This window comes from Amphimedon queenslandica, unplaced genomic scaffold (genome assembly GCF_000090795.2).
Source record: "Amphimedon queenslandica unplaced genomic scaffold, v1.1 AMPQUscaffold_13519, whole genome shotgun sequence".
Classification (NCBI taxonomy): Eukaryota; Metazoa; Porifera; class Demospongiae; order Haplosclerida; family Niphatidae; genus Amphimedon; species Amphimedon queenslandica.
In genome coordinates, this window is record NW_003546245.1 from 541,720 (window position 1) to 567,486 (window position 25,767).

General features: G+C 37.6%; 4 protein-coding genes across 4 annotated transcripts; all 4 read left to right on the forward strand.

Annotated features, from left to right (window-relative positions):
• Window positions 1-2: 2 nt before the first annotated feature.
• On the forward strand, window positions 3-25,055 carry LOC100636858 (dynein beta chain, ciliary-like). Its single transcript, XM_019997513.1, has 61 exons — window positions 3-94; window positions 137-268; window positions 322-579; window positions 636-829; window positions 975-1,245; window positions 1,306-1,536; window positions 1,667-1,894; window positions 1,963-2,130; window positions 2,177-2,293; window positions 2,401-2,666; window positions 2,731-2,799; window positions 2,862-2,997; window positions 3,136-3,291; window positions 3,373-3,481; window positions 3,537-3,932; window positions 4,030-4,270; window positions 4,370-4,613; window positions 4,720-4,872; window positions 5,035-5,229; window positions 5,384-5,587; window positions 6,243-6,534; window positions 6,617-6,801; window positions 6,908-7,078; window positions 7,226-7,450; window positions 7,549-7,640; window positions 7,688-7,814; window positions 7,871-8,538; window positions 8,645-8,801; window positions 8,862-9,124; window positions 9,250-9,481; window positions 9,659-9,814; window positions 9,873-9,989; window positions 10,185-10,445; window positions 10,531-10,679; window positions 10,733-11,015; window positions 11,179-11,352; window positions 11,437-12,150; window positions 12,256-12,417; window positions 12,491-12,684; window positions 12,784-13,021; window positions 13,159-13,350; window positions 13,418-13,579; window positions 13,646-13,774; window positions 18,005-18,653; window positions 18,719-18,977; window positions 19,375-19,567; window positions 19,641-19,876; window positions 19,937-20,101; window positions 20,189-20,351; window positions 20,447-20,611; window positions 20,685-20,825; window positions 20,927-21,097; window positions 21,337-21,508; window positions 21,654-21,798; window positions 22,471-22,678; window positions 22,727-22,795; window positions 22,855-23,082; window positions 23,178-23,369; window positions 23,429-23,548; window positions 23,608-24,033; window positions 24,180-25,055. The coding sequence occupies exons 2-61, from the start codon at window positions 164-166 to the stop codon at window positions 24,795-24,797; spliced, it is 13,404 nt and encodes a 4,467-aa protein (XP_019853072.1). The 5' UTR covers window positions 3-94; window positions 137-163; the 3' UTR covers window positions 24,798-25,055.
• On the forward strand, window positions 14,000-15,104 carry LOC109582687 (trace amine-associated receptor 7a-like). Its single transcript, XM_019997560.1, has one exon. It carries the CDS (start codon window positions 14,046-14,048, stop codon window positions 14,979-14,981), a length of 936 nt encoding a protein of 311 aa, XP_019853119.1. The 5' UTR covers window positions 14,000-14,045; the 3' UTR covers window positions 14,982-15,104.
• Window positions 15,366-16,448, forward strand: LOC109582682 (melatonin receptor type 1B-like). The gene has a single exon (XM_019997552.1). It carries the CDS (start codon window positions 15,395-15,397, stop codon window positions 16,328-16,330), a length of 936 nt encoding a protein of 311 aa, XP_019853111.1. The 5' UTR covers window positions 15,366-15,394; the 3' UTR covers window positions 16,331-16,448.
• Window positions 16,684-17,763, forward strand: LOC109582696 (trace amine-associated receptor 9-like). The gene has a single exon (XM_019997571.1). The coding sequence runs from the start codon at window positions 16,759-16,761 to the stop codon at window positions 17,692-17,694; it is 936 nt and encodes a 311-aa protein (XP_019853130.1). The 5' UTR covers window positions 16,684-16,758; the 3' UTR covers window positions 17,695-17,763.
• Window positions 25,056-25,767: the final 712 nt, after the last annotated feature.

The following is a 25,767-nucleotide window of genomic DNA, read 5'->3' on the forward strand; positions in this document are numbered from 1 at the left end:
CCTTCTCTTTTCGCTGAGAAGACGCGCGCTCTTTCTTTTTTCTAGTTTAGGAGTAAACTGAAGGGCCTTTTGGCTTGCTAAAAGTTTTTTTAAAGTGAGGCAAATGCCAATACTTATAAATTAATTGCAGGAATAGCTGCAGCTCTTGTAGGCCCGGAGGAGGATGGCGGACGATGAACAAGATGGAGGAGCTGGTGATCCTAGAGTCGAAGCTCTGCAGCAGTACACGCTGAAAACTATGAAACTCAAAAATGACAAATGGGCTAAGGTATAATAGCTGGCATTTGCATGCATCTGTAACTCAATCTCTTTTCTTTTCAGATGATGAGTCAAGAAGATAATCTGGTCATAATCAATGAGTTCCTTGAACGCAATGATAGAAGGATGCTTGTCATTTATGTCAGTCAAAATGGCCAGCTTGCACCAATGACAACATTCCCCACTGCTGCTAAAGCAAAAGCTGTCTATTTCATCAAACGTCAGCCTGAGGCTATCAAAAAGGAAAACGTCAAATCTCTGCTCATGGTTGGAGACCTGTCCCACGTCCCATTGGATCAGCTCTCCTACTTAGTTGAATCTGTAAGACTTCATAATTTATAATTATCATTATAATGTGTATGTTCTCTCATTCTCAGATTCTTATTCCACTTATTGCAAACTCTACTAATAATTCCTCTTGGCCTGAAGTGGTGACTGAAGATGTTGCAAGGCACATGGGACACTTTAAAGGAGACGTCTTCGTTCTCTCAGGTCAAGTGAAAGGAAGGACACTGCTTCCTTTACCTGCCCAAGCTGAGCTGTTCATTGAAGCTGCTCAATGCTATGAAGAGTAAGATCAGAGCATTAATAATCTTATGAATTGCTTTTATTGATGCACATGCAACTAAGTAGTATATAGTGCATGAATTGTAATCTTTCAGCAATGTTTACCCACAGAGCAGACACCATAAATCATAATCTTTTTATTTTTCCAGTGGTCGTCCATACGACAAGTCACTAATCCATTCAATGGAGACAGTGGTGATCGAATGGTCTCATCAGATACAGGCAGTCCTCAAGAAGAACTCTGCACAGCTGCTGTTGGATGGTAAGAACCCAGGACCGCTGGTAGAGATAGACTTCTGGAAGGCACGAATGTCAGACCTCGAGTCAGTCATGGACCAACTAATAACTGATAAAGCACAAAAGATGTCTTTTATATTGGAAAAGACACAGTCTGCCTATTATCCTGCACTCCAAAGCATGGTATGACATTTATTCAGTTTGGATATATTCTAAATTGTGTATGCATGTTATGCATAATAGATGAGGGATACTCGTAAAGCATTAGATGAAGCTATTGATGTGTATATATACCTGAAGCCAATGCGTAGGCACTTTGAAGAGTTGGAGGAGTCAGATTTTCCTGAAATTACTGAGCGCTTGCCTCCAATGTTCCACTGCTTATGTCTTGTATGGTCACACTGTAAGAGCTACCAGCAACCATTAAGGATTGTCGTACTACTGCAAGAGATTACTAACCTAATGTTGGAATTGGTAAGCAGTGTATTTTTTATTGATTGTATACAGACGATTTTAAAAACTTTTTGCTACTGGACATGTACATGTAGTTTCTCTTATTCTTATTGCTCTTGCCTTTAATCATCACAATTTTTTATATCTCTAGTTTCGCAACTACATGACAGAAGAGATACTGAGAATGGAGCCAGAGGAGGGTATAGAGAAAGTAAAGGAGACCCTAGAGGTGTGTCAGTGCTATATATCAATGTACCACGAGCACAGAAACTCACTTGATAAATATTTTAAAGATGAGCCAGTGGTACCTTGGGGCTTTGAGACAAGCCTTGTCTTTGGAAGACTTGATAAATTTATTCACCAGCTTCATGTCATTGAGGTATGCTAGGATTGAGACTAAGAAAGATGAAATTGTTATTTCCAATACCTTAAATTTCCTTTTTATAGGAGTACTTCAAAACCGTCATCATGTTCCTTAAACTTGAGAAGATTGAGTTCTGTGGCCTTCGTGGCAAAGAACTCGGAGATTTTGTACTTGAGATGTACAACGACTTTCAAGACCTTATGACTGCCTTCTCTGGCAAGAACCACGACCCACTAGACCCTAACAACAAGGTAGCTATAGAGAACTTCTTGGGTACTGTAATCAAATGTATTGTAGGATTTTGCTAAAGAGTATAGTGCCTTTAAAGCAAAGATATGTGACATGGACAGGAGACTTGGGCTCATTGTTTATCAGGCATTTGATGAGTGTAGCAACTGTGAGGCTGCCTATAGGGTAAGACCCTTTCATTAAGCATGAATTAAGCACCCATTCTTACAATTATAATTTGTTTTATAACTCATCAATCAACCTTTTTAAATGTATTATCTCTTTACACACAGTTGATTGATATGATGGGCCCACTTTTAAAGAGACCAATAATACACAATAACTTCAAAGGCAAGTACCCTTTACTCGTTAAAATGGTCAATGAAGAATTGGACTCCATCAAAAGCATTTATGATCAACAGCTCTCACTGGCCCAGTCTCCCAGTGGAGCACATGTACACAAAAACATGCCAAAAGTTGCTGGAGTCCTTCGCTGGAGTCAAGAGCTAAGAGAGCGGACTAACCTTGCGGTAGAAAGACTTAGAGACATAGATCACGAGTATGTGCATATATGATTGTTTTGTGAATACTTGCAATGAATGAATGAATGTGTGTGTCTGTAGGATGGAGGGTACTCCTGATTTGGAAATGGTCTTTAGCAAGTTTGATGAAATGATGAATCTCATTGGAAGGTATTTTATTACTACTACTATTATTATTATCATTATTATTATTATTATTTATTTTCATGCAGTTTTGAAGGTGAAGTGTTCCAGGAGTGGTCCGAAGGTGTTGATGCTATTGCTCAGACTAATCTTGACAAGCCATTACTAGTGAGGGAGGTGTCTGACGAAGGATTGGATCTAATTCAAGTTAACTTTGATCCAGAGGTATGCTCAATAATGAATGAACGTCACTCTTCATCTTCACTTCTGAGTTAAATTGTACTCTTTAGAATCCTCAAAATCAGCTTCATATGATTATGTATCATGTATTATTAATCTCTCTCTCTCTTTCTCTCTCTCTAGTTGGTTGCATTATTGCGTGAAGTAAAGTATCTCAATCTACGTGATGAGAGGAGTGATCAGCCTATTCCAGAATCAGCTGTGGCTCTCTTCACTAAAGACAACACTTACCGAAAGTTTCTTCAAAACCTTGATGTCACAGTGGCACTCTATAACAAAGTAAGATATTATGATTGATCATTGATGCATATACTTGTAATAACAAAATATCTATTATCATTATTATTCTTTTATTAAAAGGTTAAAATGACTATAATGGATGTTGAAGTACCTCTGATTGAAGATCAGCTTAAAGAGATTGATAGTCAGCTTCAGAGAGCTATCTCAGAACTGAACTGGACCAGGGATGGTAATATACTATTATTATTATTATTATTTATATTATTTTTTTTTGATTTTTAAAGGTGTTTGGGAGTACATTGAATCAACACGCGACTCTGTAAGAGACCTAGAGAAGAGGGTCCAGCAAGCCAAGAACAACGTCGAGTCAATGATTCAGATAATGACAAAATGGAGTGAACGGCCTCTCTACCAGCGCAAAGAAGACAAGAAGGACTGTCTACTGAACCTTGATGACAAAGAGACCACAAAAGAGTCGAGATACTCCCTGATTCGTTCGGGAGCTGAGAAGATACACCAACTAGTGAAGGAGAATATGGAGTGCTTTAAAGCTGAGGAGGACACTGAGAGCTGGAGGAATTACATTAATTATATTGATGACATCATATTGGACGGGCTCTTTAACTGCATCAATTGCTCATTGAAATATCTCTCTGAGAATACTTCAAAAGACAAAGAAGGTCAGACTTATTATTAATATTGCATAATTGCCTTGTTTAAATCATAATCTATGCCTACAATTGTTGCTGTTGTTGTTGTTATTTTCATTGTATCTAGGTATGCCACAGTTGATGGAAGCTAAGCTTGAGCTTCAAGTCCCAGACACCATATTCAATCCTTCGCTTGACCCAGACTCTACCGATGGGTTCTTGTTTATATTTGAAGGTCTCATTGATGATATCTTTAGAGTTGCATCTCTAGTCCCTCGTGTTGCTACTCATAAAGGGTCAGACGATTATCTCTCTGATGTAGAAGAACTGGCTGACCTGCTGGACCTAAAGGAAGAACTAATGTCTAGGTAATGGTGTTAAAATGTGATTATTAGTGCATCAGTATTGTGTGTAAATTTAGTTATAATCTGGTGTTAATATCATGTTAAGAAAGTGTTAATATTTAGGGTTAACGTTGTGATGGATAAAGCTATTGAGTTCAGGAACTCGTTTGATTCTTATGCTTATCTGTGGGTGGACGACAGGACAGAGTTCATGAATCAGTTCCTCAAATACGGACATGTCCTGACATCAGAAGAGTTAGAGGCAGCTGGAGATGAGCCCATACCAGAGTCACCACCGACACTAGACATGTTCAAGGAACAAGTCGACTCTTATGAAAAAATTCACAAAGAAGTTGAGAAATTTCAAGTAAGTCAAAATAGAATGTGATGATTGCAATAGCATCAAGAGCATTATCTATATCATCCCTGTATGCCTACTTTATAATTTTTAATATTGTTTTATTTTTTGTTAGAATACCGTTATATTTGAGGTCTGGTTCAGAGTAGACAGCAGGCCCTTCAAGAATGCACTCCGTAACATTGTCAAGAGATGGAGCTTGATGTTTAAGCAGCATCTCATTGATCATGTCACTAACAGTCTCTATGACCTTAATGACTTTATCAAGGTTTGTTAAATGGGAATGGTAGTGTTGTCAAAAATGGCAAGAAGAGAATTATCCATTTTTATAATTTTTTTCTGATGCATATACATGTTCTTATGCTGTGTTTTAAGTTTAAGCTGGTTCTATCTCTCTCTCTCTCTTCTCTCTCTTGTCTCTCATTAACAGAAAACAAAGGCTGGCCTATCCACAACAGTTACCGAAGGAGACTATGACTCACTGGTCGGTGTCATGATGCATCTACTGGCAGTGAAGGACCGCCAGCCGAACACTGACAACATGTTTGAGCCACTCAAGCAAACCATTGAACTCCTCAAGACTTATGATCAAGAAATGTCAGACGAGATCCACTCGCTACTTGAGGCAAGCCTGCATGCATCTTCTTCATACAATTATACCTTTAAAAACTTATTTACAATGTATATAATTATGATATATAAATGTAGATTTATGCGTGTATTTTCAATTTTTTAAAGTTTTCAGTTTTGCCTTTTTAATTTTATTTTTTTTCCTCTAGGAGTTGCCAGAGCAATGGAACACAGTCAAGAAGATGTCTGTTGGGATGAAGCAAGAGGTTGCTCCACTCCAAGCTAACGAGGTCAACCTCTTGAGGAGGAAGTTGGCATCATTTGACGTCCAGCAACACGAGTTCAGAGAAAAATTCAGAAAGACTGCTCCTTTTGCTTATGAAGCAGATTACGTTTATGCAAGAATTGATAGAGTGAGTATGAAAAAAAATACAAATTTCTTAAACATAATACATGTGCCTAGCACATTGTATTTGTATAAAGAAGTATTCTTAAATGCTAGCCTGCATCATTAATGCCCTGGAGCCAGTGTTTCCCCAAAAGCATGCTGAGCGAGCTAAACAGTATGCTCCATGAACTAACAAGCACTTAGTCCAAAAGCGAAGGGGCGGGGCACGAGACTAACAAGCACTAGCTATGATGCATGACATTTGGAGGAACTTAAAAAATTTGTAAAAAATCTAAACTTGATCAGAATAAGCTCAAACTTTCTACGCAACATAAGTACATGTATATGTATCAGAAAACATTATAAAAATGGAGAATTCTCTGCTTTTCATTTTTGACAAAATTTGACTAAAATCCCTGTACTATAGTACAGGGACTTTGACCCAATTTCGGAGCAACTTAAAAAATTCGTTAAAAAATCCAATTTTGATCAAAATTAGTTCAAACTTAAAATGCAACATAAGAACATGTATATGCATAAAAAAAAATTATAAAAATAGAGATTTCTCTTTCTGCATTTTTTTGTTAAAATTCCCTGTACTCACCAATTTTTGAGCAATTTGACAAAGAGGTTGCATGAGTACTAACTATGCTAAAAACCATGCTATATCCCTTATATAGGCCAACGAACAGATACTGGAGAAAGAGGCTGAGATGAACTCACTCAGGGAAGCAGCTGGTCTCTTTGAAGTTAGTGTGCCAGACTTTAAACAGCTGAAAGCTTGTCGCAGAGAGACGGCACTCTTGAAGTCACTATGGGATATGATAATGCTAGTTAAGAGTAGCTTTGGGGACTGGAACACTACCTTATGGAGGGACATTAATGTGGAGCAGCTGGACATTGAGTGCAAAAAATTTGTTAAAGACATTAGGACACTAGATAAAGAAATGAGGGCATGGAATGCTTTTACTGGTTAGAGAGAGAGAAGAAAGAGAGGGAGAGAGAAAAAGAGCTTATATTACTAATAATTATTGTCATTATACTTTCTCTTCAGGTATGGACTCTACTGTGAAAAATATGGTCACCTCACTGCGTTCCGTTGGTGAGTTGCAGAATCAAGCAATAAGAGATCGTCACTGGGAGCAGCTCATGCAAGCAACAAAAGTTACATTTGTAATGTCAGAGGAGACCAACTTAGCTGATCTTTTGGCTCTGAATCTACACAACTTTGAAGATGAGGCATGTGCATTTAAAAGACTGAAAATCATTAAATTAATTCTAAAACAGATTTAATGATAATCTTTACCATTATTAAGTTATTATTTTATTTTATTTTTGTTTGCAGGTTAGGAACATAGTTGATAAAGCTACTAAAGAGTTGAGTATGGAGAAGACGCTTAAAGAATTGGACAAGACTTGGAGTGAGATGGAATTTGAATACGACATTCACACAAGAACCAAACTAAAACTACGAAAGACAACAGAAGAACTAGTAGAAACTCTTGAAGAGAACCAAGTAATGTATACATGTATATATGCATGTTATAGATAAATATGAGAGAAAAGAATTAATGACATATAAAGAGGAAGGGATCAGTAGATAGAAGAGATAGAATATAAAGTGTATGTGAGAGAAATCTTTCTCTTTCTCTCTCTCTTTCAGGTTCAATTGCAGAATATGATGACTTCAAAATTTGTTGGTTACTTCCTTGAGCAAGTCTCCTCATGGCAGAAGAAGCTCTCCAATGCTGACTCAGTCATTACTATATGGATGGAAGTACAGAGGACCTGGTCTCATCTGGAGAGTATATTCATTGGGTCTGAAGATATTAGAGCACAGTTACCAGAACACTCAAAACAATTTGATACCATTGACAGAGACTTTAAGGTGAGTCTGACCTCCTCAATAGTACACTATATAAGGGAATGTTATTATTCAGTATTAGTGTATAGTCCGGTAATGTCATAACTTGTTTTCATAATTAGAAACTTATTTCTGAAGCTGAGAAGACGCCTAATGTAGTTGAGTCCACTAATAGGAATGGTCTTTATGAAGAATTGGAAGACATACAGAATAGGTTAGAACTGTACTGCTTGCACTATGTTTCACATGTGCCTGTTATAGGCTTTCAGTCTGTGAGAAAGCACTGGCTGAATATCTGGAGACCAAGCGTCTCGCTTTTCCAAGATTTTATTTCATATCATCTGCTGATCTACTTGACATTTTGTCTAAAGGGAACCAGCCAACTTTGGTAAGCTACAAGATTTTGATGTGATTACATCCTTTCCTCTCTCTTTTTCTCTCTAGGTTGCTCGTCATTTAGCCAAGTTATTTGATAGTATGGCTAAGCTAAAGTTTGAGGATGATTCCGGTCGCATTGCCCTTGGCATGTACAGTAAAGATGGAGAATACGTTGACTTTGATTCTCCTTGCAAGCTTGAGGGACAAGTTGAAGACTGGCTCAATAAACTCCTTGAAAAGATGCAGGCAACTGTTCGCTACCAATTCACTGAAGCCATTGTTGGCTACGAAGAGAAAGCTCGTGAGCAGTGGCTGTTTGACTACCCAGCTCAAGTTGCTCTAGCTACAACCCAGATATGGTGGAGCACAGAGGTTGGGATTGCTTTTGCTCGTTTAGAGGAAGGATATGAGAATGCACTCAAGGAATACTTTAAGAAACAAGTGACACAACTGAACACACTCATCAACCTCTTGTTGGGTGACCTTAGCAAAGGGGACAGGCAAAAGATCATGACCATTTGTACCATTGATGTGCACGCTCGTGACGTCGTCGCTAAACTTATAGCGCAAAAAGTTGAGAACTCTCAAGCTTTTACTTGGCTCTGCCAGTTGAGGCACAGGTGGGACGAAGACAAGAAGCACTGCTTTGCTAATATCTGTGATGCACAGTTCAAGTATTCTTACGAGTATCTTGGCAATACTGCCCGACTGGTTATTACTCCTTTAACTGATAGGTGAACACATTAAATAGCTGTAGAGTGTATCATGCTAGAATAGATATATTACAATAGTGTCAGTGATGTTTATAGTTCTTAATTTTAATTCTTACCCCTCCAACAGGTGTTACATTACCCTCACTCAGTCCCTCCATTTAACAATGAGTGGTGCTCCTGCTGGTCCTGCTGGTACTGGTAAGACTGAGACTACCAAAGACTTGGGAAGAGCACTGGGTATGATGGTATATGTATTCAACTGCTCTGAACAAATGGACTATAAGGTACTGTATATTATTAAAAGTAATCTCTTAATTTAAGTCTGATATCACCCTCTCCATTAGTCTATTGGTAACATATACAAGGGTCTATCACAGACTGGTGCCTGGGGCTGTTTTGATGAGTTCAATCGTATCTCAGTTGAAGTCCTCTCAGTGGTGGCTGTGCAAGTGAAGTCCATACAAGATGCCATTCGAATGAAGAAACAACGATTTATATTTGAGGGTACAGAAATAAGACTCACTCCAACGGTTGGTCTCTTTATTACTATGAACCCTGGCTATGCTGGAAGGACCGAACTACCAGAGAACCTCAAGGCTTTGTTTAGGTGAGCCATTTACATGTACCGGTAGATTGTGGTTGGATATACAACATGTACTGTACTTTATTGTAATATGCTTTATTTATTGTTCCACCCTCTCTCTCTCTCTCTCTCTCCCTTTCCTCCAACAGACCATGTGCTATGGTTGTTCCTGATTTTGAGTTAATTGCTGAGATCATGTTGGTAGCTGAAGGTTTCCTAAACGGTCGTATTCTTGCACGAAAGTTCTTGACACTTTACACACTTTGCAAGGAGCTCCTCTCCAAACAGGATCATTATGACTGGGGGCTAAGGGCCATTAAATCAGTACTGGTGGTAGCTGGATCTCTTAAGAGAGGAGACAGAGGAAGGCCTGAAGATCAAGTAATATTAATAATAATAATAATAATAATAATAATAATAATAATAAATAATAATAATAATGCATGTAAATGTGTCTATCAAACTTTGTGGATACGTACAAGTACATGTAAACTATTATTGCAGTTTTGTTGACCTATTTTTTAAACTTTTATTATTTTTTAATTTTGGTTTTTGTAGGTGCTAATGAGAGCATTGCGTGATTTCAATACCCCAAAGATAGTGACTGATGATGTCCAGATATTCATGGGTCTAATTGGTGACCTCTTCCCTGCACTCAACGTACCAAGGAAGAGAGACCTCGACTTTGAACAGACAGTCAAACAATCTGTATTGGTAAGAACTTACAAACCTACTTGTACTTCAAATGATTTTTATGTTGTTTTTTGTGCAGGATCTTGGCCTTCAGCCGGAGGATGGTTTCATATTAAAGATTGTGCAGCTGGAAGAGTTACGTCACGTGAGACACTCTATATTCGTGATTGGTAATGCAGGAACAGGGAAAAGCAAGGTACATATCTATTATTACATGTACCTACATTGCAACACCTCATGCTGTGTAGAAAGTTTAAACTGAGAATATGTAACATGCATTTTGTTGCAGATTTTCATAGATAGTTCAGGGTTTTAGCCAAATTAGTTTTATTACATATTCTAGTTGGTACATATTCTCCAGGCCATTGATTCTTCTATTTCTTTTCCTCAGATCCTTCGTTGTTTAAACAGGACTTACTACAACCTGAAACAGAAACCAGTCTGGCAGGACATCAACCCAAAGGCCGTCACAACAGATGAACTCTACGGATTCATCAATCCAGCAACAAGAGAATGGAAGGACGGGCTGTTCTCCATCATCATGAGAGACTTATCCAACCTCAGCAATGAGAGCCCTAAGTGGATTGTACTGGATGGAGACATTGATCCTATGTGGATTGAATCACTCAACACAGTCATGGATGATAATAAGGTCAGCCTTCCTATAGATTATGAATGATCATGATAATGTAATGTGTACATGTATATGTATGTTAATTTTAAATTTTTTTCCAAAGGTGTTGACTCTGGCTAGTAATGAGCGTGTACCATTAACTCCCTCGATGAGATTAATGTTTGAGATTGGACACTTGAAAGCAGCCACTCCAGCAACTGTCTCTCGTGCCGGTATCCTCTTTGTGAACCCCTCAGATTTAGGATGGAACCCGTAAGAAAATAGAGAAAGAAAAGATTATAATATTTATAAAATATAAATATTAGATATGTTCAAAGTTGGATTGACAAGAGAGAGGTCCAATCTGAGAAAGCAAACCTGACGATCCTGTTTGACAAGTACATCCCTACATTGCTGGACACCCTTCGCCACAGGTTCAAGAAGATCACTCCAATATCGGACAACAGCATGATACAGACCCTCTGCTACCTCCTTGAGGCTCTACTGACACCAGAGAACACACCACCCGACTGCTCCAAGGAGTTGTATGAACTGTACTTTGTCTTTGCTGCTGTTTGGTCTTTTGGTGGGTCAATGTTTCAGGATCAGGTAACTTGAGGATTATACGTAATAGTGGTTGATGCATAGTTAATGAATAGTTGACACATATTTGATGTATACTTGATGCTGAGTTCATCTATAGTTAATGCATAGTTGACAATCAATTGATATAAAGTTAACACACAAAGTTAATCATAATATTCTTGTGTAGTTGGTGGATTATCGTGTTGAGTTCTCAAAGTGGTGGGTCACTGAGTTTAAAGTTGTCAAGTTCCCAAGTCAGGGCACTATCTTTGACTATTATTTGGACAACGAGACAAAGAAATGGCTACCATGGTCAGATAAAGTACCAAAGTTTGAGCATGATCCTGAAATGCCTTTGCAAGTAAGTACATGTACATATACATGCATAGATACATGTACATTGTACATGTTACTGTCATTATATGCATTTATTATTGTCTTTTAGGCTGTTCTGGTGCATACTTCTGAAACAATACGTTGTCGCTATTTTGTTGATCTACTAATGTCAAACAAGCGTCCAGTAATGCTTGTTGGCAATGCTGGTTGTGGCAAGACTGTACTGGTCAATGATAAACTCAATGGTCTGGATGAGGACACACTGGTCACCATGATACCATTCAATTACTACACAACATCGCTCATGCTTCAGCAGGTCATGGAGAAACCACTTGAGAAGAAAGCTGGCAGGAATTACGGTCCACCTGGAACAAAGAGACTTATATACTTCATTGATGACATGAATATGCCTGTGGTTGATACATACGGTACAGTACAGCCGCACACATTGATACGACAGCACTTGGATTATAACCATTGGTACGATAGGACCAAGTTGATGCTTAAGGAAGTGCATAACGTCCAGTATGTAGCATGCATGAACCCAACTGCCGGTAGTTTCACGATTAATCCTCGTCTTCAGCGACACTTTAGTGTTTTTGCTGTTAGTTTTCCGGGTAACGATGCACTCAATACCATATATCAGAGTATACTAACTGGACATGTCAGCTCTGGTGGGTTTAATAATCAGATACAAAAGAATATGGAGAAGATTGTGGCAGCTGCTCTTACTCTTCATAATAAAGTCTCAACTTCTTTTCTACCGACTGCTATAAAGTTTCATTATATTTTTAATTTGCGAGATCTCTCAAATATATTCCAGGTAATAATAATAATAATAATAATAATAATAATAATAATAATAATAATAATAGGAATAATAATAATATACATGTACAATATTTTGAAATTTCTCTGTCTCTTTTAGGGTATATTATTTTCTGGTTCAGATTGTCTCAAAACTCCAATGGATTTTGTGAGGTTATGGCTCCATGAAGCCTCACGTGTCTATGGTGACAAACTGATAGAGATCAAGGACATGGAGAACTTTACTAAAATGAAATTTGAAATAGCCAAGCAGTCCTTTGAGGTAAGACAACATCATGTTCATTATATACTTATTTCTTTGTTTCTTTACCTCTTTCTCCTCCCTATTACTGTAGGATCTTGATGATACAGCATTGAAAGCAGAGCCTCACATCTATTGTCACTTTGCTTCAGGCATAGGAGAACCAAAGTACCTCTCTGTGGCATCCTGGGAGTCACTGAGCAAGATACTAGAGGAGGCCCTCGATTCTTACAATGAGATTAATGCTGCTATGAATCTTGTACTCTTTGAAGATGCCATGTACCATGTGTGAGTTATACTTCATGACTGTTTATTATAGATTTTGTACTGTGTCCATATGCAACTGAATTCATCTCTCCTCTCTCTCTCTCTCTCTTCCCATTGCAGTTGTCGTATTAATCGTATTCTAGAGGCTCCACGTGGTAATGCTCTACTGGTTGGTGTAGGAGGCAGTGGCAAGCAGAGTCTGACAAGACTTGCTGCTTCTGTCTCTGGACTGGAAGTGTTTCAGATACAGCTAAGGAAAGGATACGGAGTCGGTGACTTGAGAGCTGAGCTGGCTCAGCTATACATCAAAGCTGGTCTTAAAAATATTGGTACAGTCTTCCTACTCACTGATGCTCAGGTAGTAGAATAGACTATGCACACAACAAAATATAGATTAAATTTGTGAGGCTTTTGGTAAAAAAGTGAATGAGAGAGAATAAGTCCTATAGTACTCCTGTAAAGTAAAAAGTAATGAATGATGATTTTTATGGTTAGGTGCCAGATGAAAAATTCCTTGTCCTCATTAATGATTTATTAGCTTCTGGAGAAGTCCCTGGAATATTTGCCGATGATGAATTGGAGAATGTAATCAACGGATTGAGGAATGAAGTGAAGGGAGCCGGGATCCAAGACACTAAAGAAAATATATGGAAATTCTTTATTGACCGTGTTAGAAGACAACTTAAGGTAGAGAGAGAAGAAAAGAGAGGCAGGGAAGTACAATTTTAAAAAATCTTTGTTAATCTTTATGTAGGTTGTGTTGTGTTTTTCTCCTGTTGGTTCTACCCTGAGGGTACGCAGTAGGAAGTTTCCAGCTATTGTTAACTGCACATCCATTGATTGGTTTCATGAATGGCCAGAAGAAGCTTTAGTGTCTGTCAGCTCACGTTTCTTATCAGACATTGAACTTATTACTGTAAGAATAAATGTTCCTATTACTAAAATCAATCTCTTTTTCTCTCTCTCTCTCTCTTCTCTATAGCCTGAAGTAAGGGGTTCTGTCAGTAAGTTCATGGCTTTTGTTCATGGTAGTGTGAACGAGATGAGTAAACTTTACCTTGCAAATGAGAAGAGATACAATTATACCACACCTAAGAGCTTCCTTGAACTGGTTAGTACTATTAATAATGTGAAACATAGACTCTATGCATGTATAGTAAAAGTACTCTATCATTCATTTTGCCTCTTAAATTTTTTTACCAAAATGGCTATGAAAGATACAAGTTTTGTAAGCTGCAGTTTTGTGAAGAAAACTTGCATTTAGCACAAGGAGCTTCAATGTGTCAAAATAGAACAACATCCTCTTTTAAAAAATGTACATAAAAGCTACTAAAAACACTGTTGTCCGAATAGACTACTAGATAGTGCTATATCTTGCTGTAATGGATTACAATTTCACTGCTACTGGTAGTATCAATGGTCCTGTACTAGCTGCAGTATTTGCTGTTGAAGCAGTGGTGGGTTTCATTGCTAATATCATTGTCCTCTCCATCACATTATATCAAAGAAAGTCCTTCAAGCAACCATCAGCGATATTCTTCACTTCTCTCATTTTATCAGATCTCTTGGCTGTATTGATATACCTTCCCATGACCACAGTTTCCACAGGAGCTGAAGAATGGATATTTGGAAGCACCTTTGAACAGAGAAGAGCAACTTGTGTGTTCTCTGGAATTATTTTTTGGTTCATTCTTTATGTCACTACAGGAGTACTAGCTGCTATATCATTTGATAAGTGCCTCTTCATCGTTAAACCATATTTCTACAAGGGGTTCATTAAGCCATGGGTAGCACTGGCAATCACAGTTGCTCTATGGATAATCATTGGCCTCATGTTCACGCTGCCATTAATTAACTTTGAAAATTATTATTATTATGGAATTTATTTCGGGCCTTGTTATGTTGGGTTTCTCAGAAAAATCATCTATTCAATAATATTTGGCCTATGGCTTATCTTCATCATTACGATTATAGTCACATCAGTTTGGACATTTTGTTTCACTCGCCGGTTTATAAACAATCAGTCAGCAATAGGAGGAGAAAATGCCTATAACTCACGAAAGATGAAGCTGTTTGGAATATTTGGATCGATGCTTCTTGCCTATACATTGTGTTATGCCCCAGCTGTTATCATTGGCTTTATTAGCTTTGGATTTGCTTTACCTTATGAGGTTTTTGCCACTACTACAGTTGCACTTCACTTTGCTCCAATAGTATCTCCAATGATTCAAGCATATTTCAGACCAGAAATAACAAAATCTCTTGTATCATTCAAAAATGCTCTCTGTGAAAAATTAAGATGCTCACATTCAAATTAACTTCAGGACTTTCCACTGACTGTCCTATTTTCTTCTTAGTATTATAGTTAGCACTTAGCAGTATCATTTTTGTAGTGTTGATTTCCTTGTTATTAATTTCAATAAATTTGATAAATAAAACAATAAGTTAAGCTTCCTTGAACTGGTCGTTACTAAATTAATAATGAAACATAATGCATGTATAGTTGAAAGTACTCTATCATTTGTTTTACCTATTAAATATTTTACCAAAATGGCTATAAAAGATAGGTTTGTAAGCTGCAATTTTGTGAAGAAAACTTGCATTTAGCACACAAGGAGCTTCAATGTGTCAAAATAGAACAACATCCTCTTTTTAAAAAACATATATAAAAGCTACTAAAACACTTTTGTCCAGATAGACTACTTACTAGAGAACACTGCATCTTGCTGTAATGGATTACAATTTCACTGCTACTGGTAATATCAATGGTCCTGTACTAGCTGCAGTATTTGCTGTTGAAGCAGTGGTGGGTTTCATTGCTAATATCATTGTACTCTCCATCACTCTACATCAAAGAAAGTCCTTCAAGCAACCGTCAACAATATTCTTCACTTCTCTCATTTTATCAGATCTCTTGGATGTGCTGGTATACCTTCCAATGATAGCAGTAGCCACAGCAGCTGAAGAATGGATACTGGGAAGCACCTTTGAGCAGAAAAGAGCAACTTGTGTGTTCTCAGGACTAATTTCCTGGTTTATTCTTCATGTCTCTGCAGCAGTACTAGCTGCCATATCATTTGATAAGTGTCTCTTCATCACTAAGCCGTATTTCTACAAGAGGTTCATGAAACCATGGGTAGCACTGGCAATCACAGTTGCTGTATGGATAATCAATGGTCTCATGTTTACGCTACCATTAATTGGCTATGAAGATTATTATTATTATAGAATTTATTTCGGGCCTTGTTATGTTGGGTTTGTCGGAAACATTATTTATGCACTTATCTTTGGCCTATTGCTCATCTTCATCATTACGATTATAGTCACATCAGTTTGGACATTCTGTTTCACTCGTCGGTTTATAAACAATCAGTCGGCAATAGCAGGAGAAAATGCCTATAATTCACGAAGGATGAAGCTGTTTGGAATATTTGGATCGATGCTCCTTGCCTATACATTGTGTTATGCCCCATCTATTCTCATTGGCTTTATTAGCTTTGGATTTACTTTACCTGAGGAGGTTTTTGCCACTACTATAGTTACACTTCACTTTGTTCCAATAGTATCTCCAATGATTCAAGCATATTTCAGACCAGAAATAACAAAATCTTTTGTATCATTCAAAAATGCTCTCTGTGAGAAATTAAGATGCTCACATTCAAATTAACTTTAGGACTTTCCACACATGACTGTCTTATTTTCTCTTTAGTATTATAGTTAGCACTTAGCAGTATAATTTTTGTAGTGTTGATCTCCTTATTATTAATTGCAATAAATTTGATAAATGAAACAATAAAATAAAACAATAAGTTAAGCTTCCTTGAACTGGTCATTACTAAATTAATAATAAAACATAATGCATGTATAGTTAAAAGTATTCTTGTCATTTGTTTTGTCTATTAATTTTTTTTACCAAAATGGCTATAAAAGATACAGGTTTTGTAAGCTGCAATTTTGTGAAGAAAACTTGCATTTAGCTCAAGGAGCTTCAAAGTGTCAAAATAGAACAACATCCTCTTTTTTTAAAAACATATAAAAGCTGCTAAAAACACTGTTGTCCAGATAGACTACTAAAGAGCACTATATCTTGCTGTAATGGAGTACAATTTCACTGCTACTGGTAGTATCAATGGTCCTGTACTAGCTGCAGTATTTGCTGTTGAAGCAGTGGTGGGTTTCATTGCTAATATCATTGTACTCTCCATCACTCTACATCAAAGAAAGTCCTTCAAGCAACCGTCAACAATATTCTTCACTTCTCTCATTTTATCAGATCTCTTGGATGTGCTGGTATACCTTCCAATGACCACAGTTTCTACAGGAGCTGAAGAATGGATATTTGGAAGCACCTTTGAGCAGAGAAGAGGCACTTGTGTGTTCTCAGGACTAATTTCCTGGTTTATTCTTCATGTCACTACAGCAGTACTAGCTGCCATATCATTTGATAAATATCTCTTCATCACTAAGCCATATTTCTACAAGAGGTTCATGAAACCATGGGTAGCACTGGCAATCACAGCTGCTTTATGGTCAATCATTGCTTTCTTATTTATATTGCCATTAGTTGGCTTTGGAGACTATAATTATGGAATTTATTTTGGGCCTTGTTTTGTTGGGTTTCTTGGAAACATTATCTATGCAATTATTATCTTTGGCCTATTACTCATCTTCATCATTACAATTATAGTCACATCAGTTTGGACATTCTGTTTCACTCGCCGGTTTATAAACAATCAGTCAGCAATAGCAGGAGAAAATGCCTATAATTCACGAAAGATGAAGTTGTTTGGAATATTTGGATTGATGCTCCTTGCCTATACATTGTGTTATGCCCCAACTATTATTTTTGGATTTATAAGCTTTGGATTTGCTTTACCTAATGAGGTTTATGCCACTGTTACAGTTACACTTCACTTTGTTCCAATAGTATCTCCAATGATTCAAGCATATTTCAGACCAGAAGTAACAAAATCTCTTGTATCATTCATAAATGCTCTCTGTGAAAAATTAAGATGCTCACATTCAAATTAACTTTATGGCTTTCCACTGACTGTCCTATTTTCTTTTTTTAGTATTATAGTTAGCACTTAGCAGTATCATTTTTGTAGTGTTTATTTCCTTATTATTAATTTTAATAAATTTGATAAATGAAACAATGGGCAGAAAGTTGAAAATGAGACACTATCAGACAGAAATATTGATTATAATCAAAATTTATTAAAAATTCCATTTTATAAAAATGGCTTAATCTTAGTCAAGGACTGGTAACATTCAGCCATTCATACCTCTCCCACACTATATAACCAATGCTAATAACTCTTATTTTTTTCTTTCATTACAGATTGCACTATACCAGAATCTTTTAACTAGTAAACACAGTGAGCTTATTGCTAACATGGAACGTCTTGAAGGAGGTCTTGAGAAACTAAAGAGCACTGCAGCTCAAGTTGACGATCTCAAAGAGAAACTAGCTGCTCAGGAGGTAGAGCTCAAGCAGAAGAATGAAGATGCTGACAAGCTTATTGAGATTGTTGGAGTGGAGCAAGAGAAAGTTAGCAAAGAGAAAGCAATTGCAGATGGCGAAGAAAAGAAAGTGGCCAAGATAAACGAGGAGGTGACAAAGAAGCAGAAGGACTGCGAAAGAGACTTGGCTCGTGCTGAACCAGCTTTGAAAGCTGCAGCTGCTGCACTGGACACACTCAATAAAGCAAACCTTACCGAGCTTAAATCTTTTGGAAAGCCTCCGCCAATTGTTGTGCAAGTTGTTGCATCTGTGATGATGCTCTTGAGTCCTTCAAATAAAATACCCAAAGACACCTCTTGGAACTCCGGAAAGAACTTTATGGGGAAAGTGGATCAGTTTCTGGACTCATTAATTCATTTTGACAAGGAGAACATACAGGAAGCTAACCGTAAAGCTGTAGAGCCATATCTCCAAATGAAAGAGTTTGACCCTGATTTTGTAAAGGGCAAATCATTTGCTGCAGCAGGTGAGGGAGAGAGAGGGAGGAGGGTGGGAGATTGTATCGCTTTACATTATTCAATGCTTTTTTAGGTTTATGTGCATGGACTGTCAACATTGTCAAGTTCTATGAAGTTTTTTGTGACGTTGAGCCAAAAAGGAAAGCTCTGGCTGCAGCTAATGCTGAATTAGCAGCAGCACAGGATAAGCTATCAAAAATCAAAGCAAAGATAAAAGAGCTTGATGATAATCTTGCGGAACTGACCAGACAGTTTGAGGAAGCTACCTCAGCTAAACTGAAGTGTCAGCAAGAGGCAGAGTCAACTGCTACTACAATATCCCTTGCAAACAGGTATCATTATGATTATAATTAAAGTTGCTCAAAACTCAGGCCGAAAAAAATTCATAAAAAATCCAAATTTAATCGGAATCAACTCAAACTTTCTACACAACATAAAAACATGTATATGCATCAGAAAAAATTATAAAAATAAAGAATTTTTTCCTTGCCATTTTTGGTGAAATCGGGCCAAAGTCCCTGTACTATAGTACAGGGTGTCGAGCAAAATTTTGCCAAAAATGGCAAGGAAAGAATTTTCCATTTTTATAATTTTTTCTGATGTATATACATGTTTTTATGTTGTGTAGAAAGTTTGAGCTGATTCCAATCAAATTTGGATTTTTTATGAATTTTTAAAGTTGCTCAATTTCGTCAAGAATGGCTATGTGATTATGTGTTTTATCATTAGACTAGTAAATGGTTTATCAGCTGAGAAGGTCCGTTGGGGTGAGTCTGTGGAGAGGATGAAGAAAGAAGAGATACTCTTACCTGGCGATGTCCTCCTAACTGCTGCCTATCTCTCGTACGTCGGGTGCTTTGGAAGAAACTACAGACTGAGCCTGATGGACGATAAATGGTTGCCTTTCCTACAGAAATTAGATGTAAGCTAGCATCAAATTATTACACATTTATAATTCTATATTGTACATGTACCTTTTGCTGATTCTTTTGTAGCCTCCTATACCAAAGACAGAAGATCTTGATGTACTATCGCTATTGACTGACCCTGCTACCATAGCTCACTGGAATAATGAGAATCTACCCAGTGATCGTATGTCCATAGAGAATGCTACCATATTGACCAGTGCTGAGAGGTGGCCACTAATGATTGACCCACAGCTCCAGGGGATCAAATGGATCAAGACAAGAGAGGGAGATGAATTGAAAGTCGTTAGGCTTGGAAGCAAAGGGTATAAGAGGAAGAGACGATAAAATAATTTTCTTATATTTTATTATTATTTTAAAAATAGATATCTTGATGCTATTGAGAGAGCTGTCTCTAATGGTGACTGCTTACTCCTCGAGAATATAATGGAGTCCGTAGATCCTGTACTAGACCCTCTACTGGGACGACTAACTATTAAGAAAGGACGTTATATTAAGATTGGAGACAGAGAAGTTGAATATCATCCCAAGTACGAACACCCTGACCTCCTCTCTCTCCATTTCTTTCATCTCTTTTGCTCTCTGTTTTCATGATTATATTATGCTATGCTCATTAGGTTTAGAATGATACTACAGACAAAACTAGCAAATCCTCACTACAAACCTGAGATGCAGGCACAAGCTACACTCATTAACTTCACTGTTACAAGAGATGGACTGGAGGACCAGCTCCTAGCTGAGGTGGTATCAACTGAAAGACCTGACCTAGAGAAAACAAAAGTAAGATGGGACATTTTAAAAATAATATTAAATATTCTTTTTTTGATGTTAATTTTGTTGTGCATAAATCATTGTGTTTATTCTTTTCATGACAGACTGAGCTAACGACACAGCAGAATGAGTTTAAGATCAGACTGAAAGAGTTAGAGGATAATCTACTCTCACGTCTCTCGTCTGCTGGAGGAAACTTCCTCGGCGACACAGCCCTGGTTGAGAACCTTGAGATTACTAAGAGCACAGCACAAGACATTGAGATGAAAGTAAAGTGACAGAATAAGAGAGAGGGAGAAAGAGAAAAATGAATCTGTTTTATTATCTTTGCTCATTGTGTAGGTACAAGAAGCTATAGTTACTGAGAAGAAGATAAACGAAGCAAGAGAGAACTACAGGCCAGTTGCTGCACGAGCTTCACTTCTTTACTTTATATTAAACGATTTGAACAAGATCAATCCTCTGTATCAATTCTCATTGAAAGTAAGAAATAGTTCTTCTTTTCTCTTGTCATTTGTTTTATACTATAAAAAATTTAAAATAAATCTCTTTGCCTTCAATCTCTTGTCTTTTTTGCTCCATAGGCCTTCAGTGTAGTGTTCCACAATGCTATAGACAGAGCTGAAGAGAATGAAGACATTAAGGCTCGTGTGTCCAATCTCATTGACAGCATCACTTATATGGTCTACATGTACACATCCCGTGGTCTTTTTGAGAGAGACAAACTAACTTTCACCTCTCAAGTCACCTTCCAAGTAATAGAGAGAGAGAGAGAGAGAGAGAGAGAGAGAGAGAGAGAGAGAGAGAGAGAGAGAGAGAGAGAGAGAGAGAGAGAAGGATAGGGTCCATTACTGGGAAATTTTTATGATTGCTGTTACATTTAACAATAGTGTTATTAATCTTTGCAAAAATTTTGTAATATACTTTTCATTGGAATCAACTCACATTTCCTCCATAACACAAAACATGGCTTATCCCAGTTATTTCTCTTTAGATATTGCTGATGGATAAGGCCATTGATCCAACTGAGCTGGATTTCCTGCTACGTTTCCCTACAGTCCCAAATGTTAACAGTCCAGTCGACTTCCTCTCACACAACAGCTGGGGTGGCATCAAGGCACTAGCTAACATGGACCAGTTCAGAAATATTGACAAAGATATTGAAGGTAATTATGCCTATTTAGACCTGTGTTTACATGATTCGGAATTTATTTTTTACTTAAAGAAGATTACAAACGTTATTGTATTGCAGTTTGAATAGAGATTAAAGTCTTTGTCTGACACTCTCTCTCTCTCTCTCTCTTTCTTTAGGTTCTGCTAAAAGGTGGAAGAAGTTTGTAGACAGTGAGACACCAGAGCAAGAGAAGTTCCCTGGAGAATGGAAGAACAAGAGCTCCCTACAGAAGCTCTGCATGATGAGGGCACTCAGACCAGACAGGATGACATATGCTATGCTGTAAGCAGAACACAATGTCTTAATTCCTTCCCTTCTTTGCTCAGTTCATTCCTTTGTCTTGAAAAGAAAATGCTAAATCTAGAATGTATGTTGTGTTTCAAAGTTTGAGATGATTCCAATTGACATTAGATTTTTTTAATGAATTTTTAAAGTTACTCCAAAATCGGGCCAAAGTCCCTGTACTAAAGTACAGCCAAATTTCACTAAAAATGACAAGGAGAGAATTCTCCATTTTTATAAGTTTTTCTGATGCATATACTTGTACTTAGGTTGTGTTTCAAGTTTGAGATGATTGTGGTCAAAGTTAGATTTTTTATGAATTTTTAAAGTTACTCCGAAATCGGGCCAAAGTCCCTGTACTATAGTACAGGGTCTTGAGTTAAATTTTGCCAAAAATTACAAGGAGAGGATTCTTTATTTTAATAATATTTTCTGATGCATATACATGTACTTAGGTTGTGTTTCAAGTTTGAGATGATTCCGATCAAAATTGGATTTTTTACGAATTTTTAAAGTTGCTCCAAATGCCATGTACTACTAGTGTAGCATGCTTTGTGAGACATACCTCATTCCATTATTATTATTATTATTATTATTATTATTATTATTATTATTATTATTATTATTATTATTATTATTATTATTATTATTATTATTGCTGTGTTTGTATAGGTTGTATGTTGAGGAGAAACTCGGTACAAAATATGTAGAGAAGAGGACGATTCCGTTTGAAGTGTCTTACAAAGAGAGTGGCCCAGCTACTCCTGTCTTCTTTGTCCTCAGTCCTGGAGTTGATCCTCTTAAAGACGTTGAGGCACTCGGAAATAAAATGAACTTTACCGTCGACAATAAGAACTTTCATAATGTCTCGCTAGGACAAGTAAGAGGATAAAAGAAAAGGATTATATAATCATATTAAAAACTATAGGGTCAAGAGATTGTTGCTGAGAGAGCTCTTGAGCTAGCAGCTACAGAAGGACACTGGGTCATATTACAAGTAATAATAATGATGAATGAAAAATAAAACTATTTCCCTCTTTTTATCTTTTTCTACAGAACATTCATCTTGTCGCCAGGTGGCTGGCAACACTAGAGAAGCAGTTGGAGAAGAACAGTGAGGGGAGTCATGAAGCATATCGTGTGTATATATCAGCCGAGCCAGCTCCTGATCCAGCAGGGCACATTATACCACAGGGGATCCTTGAAGCTAGTATTAAGATTACTAATGAGCCTCCTACTGGTATGCTGGCCAACCTTCATAAGGCACTGGATAACTTTAATCAGGTAAAATAAACTTGTAAAATATATAAGCTTTGAAGTTATTGTCTCACTCCTCCTTTCTATTGATTTGCAATGATTCACATACCCTCTTACTTTAGGATACTTTGGAGAGATGCTCACGTGAGAACGAGTTCAAGAGTATCCTCTTTTCTCTAATATACTTCCATGCTTGTGTCGTCGAGAGACGTAAATTCGGGCCACAAGGATGGAACAGGTCGTACCCGTACAACACTGGCGACCTCACAATTAGCGTTGATGTACTCTACAACTATCTTGAAGCCAACGCAAAGGTATGTCACTCCGTCTGTCTATTGTATTGGGTCACATGAACGTCATGTGGTTTGTTTAGGTCCCTTGGACTGATCTACGTTACTTGTTTGGTGAGATTATGTACGGTGGGCATATTACTGATGACTGGGATAGGAGACTCTGTCGGACATACCTTGAGGAGTTTATGAAACCTGAACAAGTGAGGGATAGAGAGAGAGGGAGAGAGATAATGTTTGATTAATTTTAATTATCCACTAGCTTGATGGTGAGTTGCTCTTTGCTCCTGGTTTCCCCATCCCGCCCAACTCTGACTACAAAGGCTACCATAGTTACATTGATGAGAACCTCCCACCCGAGAGTCCCACCCTGTACGGTCTCCATCCCAATGCTGAGATTGGGTTCCTCACTACTACCAGTGAGTCTCTATTCCGTACTGTACTTGAAATGCAGCCGAGAGACTCCACCAGTGGAGCAGGGGCAGGGGCCAGTCGAGAAGAGAAGATCAAAGCACTACTTGATGAGATTCTAGAGAAGCTCCCTGAGGAATTCAATATGGTGGAGCTGTTTGCACGTGCTGAAGAGAAGACCCCATATGTACTGGTGGCACTGCAGGAGTGTGAGAGGATGAATGGACTCACTCGCGAGATAAGACGGTCATTAAAGGAAGTTGATCTTGGACTGAAGGTAAAGAAAATAATTTGTAAAAATTTGTAACTTGTTTTTACTTTAAAGTGTTTAACAACCTTGTTCTCACCTTGAAGTGTTAACAAGGTGTAAAAATTTGTCTGCTTTCATTAAAAAAAATTTTTTCCCTCTTCTTTCTTCCATAGGGTGAGCTAACAATCACTACAGACATGGAGAACTTACAGAATGCTTTATTCTTTGACAACATACCAGAAGGCTGGAACAAGAGAGCCTATCCTTCAATGAACGGCCTCACTGTCTGGTACGCTGACCTCCTCCAGCGAATAAAAGAACTTGAGAGCTGGGTCTCCGACTTTAACATGCCCGTCTGCATATGGCTAGCCGGTTTCTTTAACCCTCAGTCCTTCCTAACGGCCATCATGCAGTCTATGGCCCGTAAGAATGAGTGGCCATTGGATAAGATGTGTCTTCAATGCGACGTGAGTAAGAAGAACAGGGAGGACTTTTCCAGTGCTCCACGTGAAGGTGCGTATGTTCACGGTTTCTTTATGGAAGGAGCTCGTTGGGATACACAGACTGGACTGATACAAGAGGCACATCTTAAGGATCTCAATCCTTCCATGCCAGTTATATTCATCAGAGCTATACCTGTTGATAAACAAGAGACCAAGAATATCTACGAGTGCCCTGTGTACAAGACAAGGACGCGCGGGCCTACTTATGTGTGGACCTTTAATTTGAAGACAAAGGAAAAGGCAGCAAAATGGATCATTGCTGGAGTAGCACTACTACTTAGTGTATGAACATACAAAGGCCTCATTGAGTATTGTAATGACTTTTTAATATTTTTTTACTTATTAGTTGGCTGGCCAAACTTTTTTTAGTATTTTTAAGAGCTATATATTTTTTATGCTATTGCTTTTATATTTAATTATTGCTGTTTCCTTAATTTTTTATTGCAGTAAGCTCTACCACAGATAGTACACGTATCTACTAAGATACCAAGCAGGAACTGTTTGTGTAGTTTCAATTACTAAATCTATCACCAACTGCCAGATTATCATTAAAATAACAGGACATTGATATGCCATTGTGAGCCATTTATAGCAAAAAATAGCAGGACATAGATAGATTGAATTTGATAGTACCTACAGTTAGTATAAAAATCAGCTAGTCAGACCAGATGTTAGTTGCTTATGATTGAATCAGTCAAAATGTCAGTTGAAGAATATGAACACATCCAACCAGCTTACATGATGAACCAAGAGAATATGTATGAAGTGTTGGACAATAAAACAAGGGACCTTTCTACTCAAGCTCAGCCAAAAGAAGCATCTAAGAAATGGGACAAGCACTTGAACAAACAATCGGACAAACACTTTATTGTTCTTGCAGTATTATTGTGTTTGAATTTTATACTGCTTGTGGCTATTCTTCTACTGATATTGAGTACTATGCTTACAAAAGAAGATGCTTGTATGGTAAGTCAAGAAGCTACTCCTAACATCAATGGTTGCTCTAATCTCACCGAATGGGCCATTGGTGTTCTTTCTAAAGTTAACAGCAATGTAACAGGGAACCTTCCTGACTTTAATGAATGGGCTAACGGTGTTGCCTCTAAAGTTAACCAGAGCCTTCCTGACTTAAATGAATGGGCTAATGGTGTTGTCACTAAAATTAACAGCAATGTAACACAGAGCCTTCCTGACTTTAATGAATGGGCTAATGGTGTTGTCTCTAAAGTTAACCAGAGCCTTCCTGACTTCAATGAAT

Excerpts from the sequence above, each read along its gene's own strand:
- LOC100636858 (XM_019997513.1), top strand. The coding sequence starts at position 164 with ATGGCGGACGATGAACAAGATGGAGGAGCTGGTGATCCTAGAGTCGAA. Across the intron at positions 13,775-18,004 it reads CTAAGAGCTTCCTTGAACTG|ATTGCACTATACCAGAATCT; the intron begins GTTAGTACTATT and ends CTTTCATTACAG. Across the intron at positions 21,509-21,653 it reads TATTGACAAAGATATTGAAG|GTTCTGCTAAAAGGTGGAAG; the intron begins GTAATTATGCCT and ends CTCTTTCTTTAG.
- LOC109582682 (XM_019997552.1), top strand. The coding sequence starts at position 15,395 with ATGGATTACAATTTCACTGCTACTGGTAATATCAATGGTCCTGTACTA.
- LOC109582696 (XM_019997571.1), top strand. The coding sequence starts at position 16,759 with ATGGAGTACAATTTCACTGCTACTGGTAGTATCAATGGTCCTGTACTA.
- LOC109582687 (XM_019997560.1), top strand. The coding sequence starts at position 14,046 with ATGGATTACAATTTCACTGCTACTGGTAGTATCAATGGTCCTGTACTA.